We start from the raw sequence: 8,446 nt of genomic DNA, 5'->3' as shown, positions 1-8,446 counted from the left end.
TTTTTTTTTTTTTTTTTTTTTTTTTTTTTTTTTTTTTTTTTTTTTTTTTTTTTTGATATTATGAAATTTAAGGTTGATAAATTCTTTTATTATTATTATATTATTATTTTTAAAATTAAAGGTACTCTAATATATTTTTCATTGCTTTTTTTTAAAAAAAAAAATACCCGGAAAGACTAGTCCATAAATGAATATGACGGTGACCTGAAATAGTATGACAATGTTGAAGTTCAAATTTTTGTTTGAAGTCATGGCTACACAATTCCAACATAATTTTTGTCCAATATTCTTATCGTTCATTCGTTCTTTTTCTATTTATGGTAGGGAAATGTTACAACTTTAAATAGACAAATCAAAAACTTTGAGGAGGGGACATTACCAGAATTGAGAGGTTTGATCGGAAGGAGAAAGTCATCGTTAGACAATTATTTGTTCGTGGTAGGCTCGGGAGGGAATGATTACTCGTTCAACTACTTTCTCACCAACTCCGATGCTCAAGTCAGCCTTCCGGTCTTCACGGCCAATCTTACCGCCACCTTATCGGGCCAACTCAAGGTTTGTTTCCTTTGTTATCGACAAAATGTCAATTTTTTTTAATTTCATTTTGATCCTCGTAACTTATTTTATTTTGGTCTATACAAGTTTAAAATATTGGATTGGGTTGAGTCTAAAAATGCATTGGGTTGAGTCTAAAAATGTCTCAACCTAGATATTGTGTTGATTTTGAAACAAACTCAGACTAGATATTGTGTTGATTTTGAAAAGTATGCATTGGGTTGAGTCTAAAAATGTCTCAACCGAATCCAACCCGACCCACGAATACCTTTAGCAGCTACATGGAAACAAACCCGAGTCTGATATTGAGTTAATTTTGAAAAGTATGCATTGAGTTGTGTCTAAAACTGTCTCAACCGAATCCAACCCGACCCACGAACATCTCTAGTAGCTACATGGAAACAAACTCGAGTTTGATATTGAGTTAATTTTGAAAAGTATGCATTGAGTTGAGTCTAAAACTGTCTCAACCGAATCCAACCCGACCCACGAACATTTCTAATAGCTACATGAAAACAAACCCGAGTCTGATATTGTGTTAATTTGAAAAGTATGCATTGAAACGATGACGATAACAAGTAGATGATTTTGTATGGTGATGGGAATGACAGAAATTGTATAGTTTGGGAGCAAGGAAAATGGTGGTGATTTCAGTGAACCCATTAGGGTGCAGTCCAATGGTGAGAGCAAATAACAAAGGCCAATGCATTGAGACACTAAACCAAGCAGCTCAATTGTTCAATCTCAACTTGAAGACATTAGTGGATGTTCTAAAGCTACAAATGCCACGCTCCAACCTTGTCTTCCTTAATTCATATCAAATCATTAATGACATCATCTCACAACCTGCCTCGAAAGGTACGTTGCAATTATTACCGTTAGGTTACATCATAAAGATCTGTCGTTTAAATGTTTATCTTTCTTGCATGATCTACTCGGATTTTTTTGAAAGGTTGTGTGTTTCTTGATTTACCTAATACATTGATCCTCGTTCTCCGACACACTATTTTCTCTGTGGTGAAGTGTGTGGTAGAGAAAGAGTCGAATTAGATCGTAGGTTAAAGGTTAAAATTGGGTCTGATTTTTCACTGTTGCATTATTGTTGAACGAAAATACATGGGGTGTGGTGGGTAGGAGTGTACACAGGGAAATTTTTTTGGACTAACCTAAAATTTTGGGTTGGCTGGATGGGTGACTCAAACAACTTGAATAGAGCTCACAACCAAACCCAACCCAATCATCTATTTTAGGTTGGGTTGGATTTTTTTAATTATTTAAAAAAAATTATTTTTCTCTCATAAAATTCAAATATCAAACATTTACAGGCCATAACACTTCGCTAACATCCCTAATGTTTCGGATCTTGACCAAAGAAATGTCAACCTAAAAATCAAATCAAATTTTCGATTTTTCAAAAGTTTAACCCGACCCAACCCAACCGAATTTTTTTTAACCCAACTCGAGTTCAATTAGATAGTCTAAATTAATCGGATTATCGAGTCATATGAACATCCCCGTAATTTTTAATGGCCGGAGTAGTTTTTTTTTACTTCTTAAAACTTTTAGTCAAATATAAAGGTCAAAACTTTTTATTTATTTATTTTTCTAATATTAACTATGTCCTCTGAAAGAGAGACAAGGATCATGAATGGTTTGCAGCCTGGTTCCCTAATATTTATTAAGTCCATATCTTAAATTTATTATTTGTAGGGCATTGGTCCTTAGTTTTTAAGTCCATTTATTAAATTTTATTGCTATTGATAATTTTTTAAAAGTTTGTTTTAAACTAAAAAAAACAAATATATATATTCTCGATAAACTCTATAATTGATAAAAGAAAACATTCCTCAGCGGTGTTAAAAAAATTTAAAAAACTGACAATTTGAGTTGAATTATGAATTTATTTGAATGAGTTTAATTCAAATAAAAGAAAATTTTATGAGTTACATTAGTTCATGAATTCCAACCCAAATTTATTATTACTTTTTTAAAAAATTAATAATAAATATTTTTTATTATTTATTCTCCAAACCACTTTAAAATAAATTTAAACTATTTTGGGACAATTTTTTCAAAATATATATTCAAATTGAGTTGTAAATTTTAATTAAATATTTAAAAATAAATAGATATTTTACGAACTAGCGTTTAACTTTCATTATAAACAAATTTTTGAAAAAAAAAATTTAAGAATTGTTTGGGTTTGAATAATTTGATTGGGTCTAAAAAAATGTCCAGATCCAATCCAACCTAACTCACGAATACCACTAGTAATTATAACATATTAGAGCCAAAGAACGAAACATTTCTTTGTTCAAATGCTTTTAAGATCGAACGTTCGTTTTTCCTAAAAGAAGTAAAATCTTGATAAAAGCATTCAAAACATCTGTGCATATACACACACCTTCAATGGAGTTTCAACCTAAACCAACTCATGATGGGCTCTTTTCAGGTTTTATAGAGGCAGCCATGCCTTGTTGTGAGGTGCCATCTCTGAGTGAAGGTGGAAATGGAGTTTTGTGCAAAAAAGGAGGAAGAACTTGCCCAAACAGAACCAACCATGTGTTTTTTGATGCGTTACATCCAACAGAAGCTGTCAATGAGCTCATAGCATCCAAAGCTTATGGTTCTCAACTTCAAACTGAAGTTTATCCCACTAATGTTCTTCATCTAGCCAATATATAGATCTTTATCTCATCACTTTATGTATCTTTTCAACCAAAAATTGAAACATCGAGCTGGGAAATCAAAACTTTCGGCATAGAAATTGCATTAAAAGTGAGGTTTTACGTGAGATCCCAACCTCTCCCTAATAAACGCGTTTTAAAAACCTTGAGGGGAAATCCAAAAGGGAAAACTCAAAGAGAACAATATTTGCTAGTGGTGGGCTTGAGTCATTACAAATGGTATCAGAGTCAGACACCAGACGATGTGCTAGCGAGGAGGCAGTTCCTCGAATGGGGTAGACACGAGGCGGTATGCCAGCAAGAATGCTGGGCCCCGAAAGGGGGTGGATTTGGTAGGGGTCCTACATCGATTGGAGAAATAAACGAGTGCCAGCAAGAACGCTGGGCCCTGAAGGGGGTGGATTTTGAGATCTCTCATCGGTTGGGGAGGAGAACGAAACACCCTTTATAAGGGTGTGGAAACCTCTCCCTAGCAGACACGTTTTAAAAACCTTGAGGGGAAACTCGAAAGGGAATGCCCAAAGAGAACATCAGCTAGCGGTGGACTTGAGCCATTACAAATAGTATCAGAGCCAGATATCGAACGATATGCCAGCGAGGAGGTTGTTCCCCAAAGGGGATAGACATGAGGCGAGGTGCCAACGAGGACGCTAGGCTTCGAAGGGGAGTGGATTTGATGGAGGTCCCACATTGATTGGAGAAAGGAATGAGAGCTAGTAAGGACGCTAGACTCTGAACCAGATGGATTGTGAGATCTCACGTTAGTTAGGGAGGAGAACGAAACACCATTTATAAAGGTGTTGAAACTTCTCCCTAGCAGTCGCGTTTTAAAAACCTTGAGGGAAAGCCTGAAAGGAAAAGCCCAAAAAAGACAATATCACACCCTTAGGGTATGGAAACCTCTCCCTAATAGACGCGTTTTAAAATCCTTGAGAGGAAACCCGAAAGGGAATGCTCAAAGAAGACAATATCTACCAGCGATGAGCTTGGGCCGTGACATTTTAGCATCAAATATCTCACATTTCCATGGCTAAGAGAATGAGTGAATAAAAAGAATACACACAAAACAAAGCAGATTACATTTTTGATCCACAAGATCTGTTCTACTTTACAAAATAATGTTATGAGAGAGGGAGGTGTTAGAGGCCTAAAGCTGAAAAGGGATGGGAGGAAGCTGTGTTTCAATTTTTAGGAACAAAATGAATAGTTACAAAGTACATACTACGTCGCACAAGCCCTACTCGTTCTTCAATCTCGAACGGTCGAGCGGAGAAAGAAAACGAAACTCCGCTGAAACCGTTCTACCAAATAACGCATTAAACTAACTATATATGCAGATTTCTCCCAAAATTTAGTTGCATTTGTTTGGTGTGCAGTGGAGATGCATTAGTAAGTAATGTGCATGAATTACCTTTCATTTCATGTGAAATGGTCTTGTTTGAGGATTGCATCAAAATCTGGCAATAGCATTTCTTCGGATTGTCGTTTCCAGGTATCGCCATTTGCGGGAAAATACCACGACACTTGAGGCGAGACAGACATGTACATCTCTGTCGAAATTGTCAAAAAGAAATATGCAGAGAAATCTGTTAGTTTATGCATTTAAGAATACGGAGATTTCATGATGATATATAGTTTCTTTATTGTATTTTCTAAGTGTATGACGTTTCCGCAGAATCATGTGTACGCTTGGTAGACCTGAAATGCCTTAGAATGTACTATAGGAATATGCGACTAGTCGTCAATTTTTCCTACCGAGAGTTGTATGCTATCTAAGCCGTTGTGTTGCATTTTCCACTTATAGCCTATAACATTAGTTTTTTCATTTCTCTCAATCATGCTTTCAAACTCTATTTCTAAATTCTCTCTCAATCCCCATTTTCTAAAACCTTCGGTCTAAATGCTACATGAAGAACATAAGTCAGATGAAGGAACGGGAAGATCTAGGATGTAGAAGATCATAACATGAGTGATTCGGCGGATTTGGATTCCTGTATATTCACTCATGTGGTACTTCATTGGACAATATATATAAGATCCATATGTATAGATATCATCATCTACATCCAGAAAGCCGTATGCTTCGGAAGAAGCTTGTACAATTTGAGAAGGGGTTTTGATTGATTAAAAAGAAGAATCTACTTCAACCGATATGCCCTTAGGCACGACCATACATAACATAGAAATCACACTCGAAAAAGGGGGACAATTAGCTAGAGCACTGTAGCGAAACTGATTGCAAAAGAAGGAAAATTGGCCACATTAAAATTACCTTATGGGGAGGTCTGTTTGTTATCCAAAAATTGCTCACCAGAAAAGTTTGGGTAGAGCCGGATCTACTAAAAGGGGGGCCTTGGGTACACGTTGTTCGACCAAAGGTAACACGATTTCGAGTTGGCTGACTCACTCAATGGTGAAAGTGAGTACCGCACAATCACTTACAAACATCTCATAAGAGCACAATTGTGACATACGACACCCATACTCTGTGTCTATTGCTTAACAAATGTTCAAAATATATGTATTGTGCTAAAGACGTGTCCTACTCATGTCCAATATACGTGTAGAACGTATATTCAACCCAAACTAAAGTGTCATTGATTCATTAATTGTTACCAATCTTATTGTGAGATCCCATCGGTTGGTGAGGAGAACGGGTATGGAAATCTCTCCCTAGCAGACACGTTTTAAAACTTTGAGGGAAAATCCAAAGAGGACAATATCTACTGGCGGTAAGCATATTCAATTTTTACTACAATGACAGAAGCATGTGTTCGTGTATCGTTTAGGCAAACGAAAAATAAACGTAACAGCAGAGAAAGGAACAGAAAATCAATAATCTTCGACGAAAACAGATACCTGAAACAGAGGCAGGATCGGGCGATCTTGTATCGTGCAAGACGACGGTCCCGGAAAGTATGGTTACAAATCCACAGAGTTCTGATGCAATGCTGCTAGCACTCTGACCAGACCAATCCTAATTATACAAGTATATATACAAATCAGTCTCTGCAAGACCAAACAAAATTGTTTAAATTCTAGAAAAAATACCTTGAACATTATGACACTGGCGAAGATGGTGAAAGATGTGAACATTGCATAATGAATGGGCGAAACAACCGCAGTGTCAAATGTGTCCAAAGCCTAAGCCATCAATTTACATTATTCAAAATTAGCACTGGCTTACAAGTTTTGGGTGTTACATGGAACCATGGAGTTATTGCATCATTAGAATGGTGGAGGGTTTCCAAAGAATTAAATGAACATTCATGAGAAAAATATATAATCAAATGTATAAATTACGAGTAAGCCCAAGTAAAATATTATTTTCTAAGCCCACAAAAAATAGAAAAAGTCCCGTCCTAACCTTCATTATTCCTTGTAATAGCCCGAGACCACCGTTAATAGATATTGTTCTCTTTGGGCTTTCCCTCAAGGCTTTAAAATGCGAATACTAGGGAGAGGTTTCTACACTCTTTCAAGGAATGCTTTGTTCCCCTCTCCAACCGATGTGGGGTCCACAATCCACCCACCTTGGGGCCCAACGTCCTCACTGACACATTGTCCGTGTCTGGCTCTGATACCATTTATAACAGTTCAAGCCCACCCCTAGTAGATATTGTTCTCTTTGGGCTTTTCCCTTAAGGCTTTAAAACGCGTCTACTAAGGAGAGGTTTCCACACCCTTATAAGGAATGCTTTGTTTCCCTCTCCAACCGATGTGGGGTCTCACAATCCATCCCCTTCGGGGGACTCAACGTCCTCGTTGGCACACTGCTCAGTGTCTGACTCTGATACCATTTATAATAGCTCAAGCCCAAGCCCACTGCTAACAGATATTGTCTTCTTTGGGCTTTCCCTTTCGGACTTCCCCTCAAGGCTTTAAAACGCGTCTAGTAGGGAGAGGTTTCCACACCCTTTTAAGGAATACTTTGTTCCCCTCTCCAACCGATGTAAGGTCTCACAATCCACTCCCCTTGGGGCCCGCCCAACGTCCTCGCTGGCATGCCGCCCGGTGTCTGGCTCTGGTACCATTTATAACAGCCCAAACCCACGACTAGTAGATATTGTCCTCTTTGGGCTTTCCCTTCCGGGCTTCCCCTCAAAGCTATAAAACGCGTCTACTAGGGAGAGGTTTTCACACCCTTATAAGGAATGCTTCATTCCCCTCTCCAACCGATGTGGGTCTCACATTCCTCCACACGAGGGTTGGCCATTCTAATAAAATCAAGCCCTCTTGAGTTCTCTGAAACTATGGTTCTATACCCTCTCCCTCTCTCTCTTTACTTTTTCTCTTAAAGTTCTATTCTAATATTCCCCGTCTTTTCTCCCACTCCTGCACCATCCCCTCTACAAAGATCTTTAACCACTTAAGTTTTAAAGTAGGCTCAACTGATGAGTATATTTTCTCTCATTCTTGAAACAAATAACAAACTTAGAACTTGAAAAGTTTACAAATCACCCATCGGGAATAATTCTCCAGAAACCAAAATCCGCCCAAATAAAGAGTAACAAAAGAACCATGCTTAAATACAAAGCGAAAAGCCCGCTAATCGCAAAATAAAATCTGTCGAAAAGACCCAAGGGACAAACTTACATCCACCCTCTACCTAACTCATAAATCAATCTTACACTAAACATACATTACAATCATAACGTTTCATAATATCGACCCCCATTCTTACTAATGCAATCCTTGGCTTATATGATTATGGCTATGCTCATGACATCAAGCATTGATAAATAGGATAAAATTTCATATTGTTCGACGTGAAAATGAGGTTGAAGATGCTCGACAATGACGTAGATTCTTCTATATCTAATATTATAATACCATGATTGTAAGGCTACAGATTAATCGAGGCCTTTGACAGAATGGCATGATTCAAGAAGAACTAATAAGAAATATGAAAAATAAAGTCGCTAGCTTTTGTTAGAATTCCGATCGTTGCAAATAGTAACAGTATCATTTACGAGCCATTGATATAAGAGATCAAGAGACTGGTAATGAGATAAAGGTACTTTTCACCATTCCAAATGTCATCCCAAACTATAGGATTGAGAGAAATTCATTTATAGCCCCTTCCCAAGAAAGGATTATAACCTGATATGAAAGGATTTTGTTGGAGAACATTATCATGTTATTTTGGTATTTGTTTGTTTTGTTTTGTTTCTATTCTCTTCTTTTTTTTTTTTTTTTTTAGC

At 37.2% G+C, this 8,446-nt stretch overlaps 2 protein-coding genes across 2 annotated transcripts in view; one reads left to right on the top strand and one right to left on the bottom strand.

Moving 5' to 3' along the window:
• LOC111439041 (GDSL esterase/lipase At4g16230-like) overlaps positions 1-3,292 on the top strand; it is a 3,972-nt gene extending 680 nt beyond the window's left edge. Inside the window, exons 2-4 of the mRNA XM_023076781.1 lie at positions 325-555; positions 1,167-1,413; positions 3,008-3,292. Of these exons, the coding sequence (XP_022932549.1) occupies positions 325-555; positions 1,167-1,413; positions 3,008-3,240 (711 nt within the window). The 3' untranslated portion in view covers positions 3,241-3,292. The remainder of the gene's footprint in view (positions 1-324; positions 556-1,166; positions 1,414-3,007) is intronic.
• A 993-nt stretch (positions 3,293-4,285) lies between these two features.
• The window catches only part of LOC111439042 (probable magnesium transporter NIPA6), a 15,041-nt gene continuing 10,880 nt past the window's right edge, over positions 4,286-8,446 (bottom strand). The window contains exons 7-9 of the mRNA XM_023076782.1: positions 6,294-6,386; positions 6,102-6,219; positions 4,286-4,792 (exon numbers count right to left, since the gene is read on the bottom strand). Of these exons, the coding sequence (XP_022932550.1) occupies positions 4,662-4,792; positions 6,102-6,219; positions 6,294-6,386 (342 nt within the window). The 3' untranslated portion in view covers positions 4,286-4,661. The remainder of the gene's footprint in view (positions 4,793-6,101; positions 6,220-6,293; positions 6,387-8,446) is intronic.

This window comes from Cucurbita moschata, unplaced genomic scaffold, assembly GCF_002738365.1.
Source record: "Cucurbita moschata cultivar Rifu unplaced genomic scaffold, Cmos_1.0 Cmo_Scf00085, whole genome shotgun sequence".
In the NCBI taxonomy this organism is placed as follows: Eukaryota; Viridiplantae; Streptophyta; class Magnoliopsida; order Cucurbitales; family Cucurbitaceae; genus Cucurbita; species Cucurbita moschata.
The sequence above is the reverse complement of the archived record's forward strand: the minus strand, read 5'-3'. Positions and strand labels throughout refer to the sequence as shown.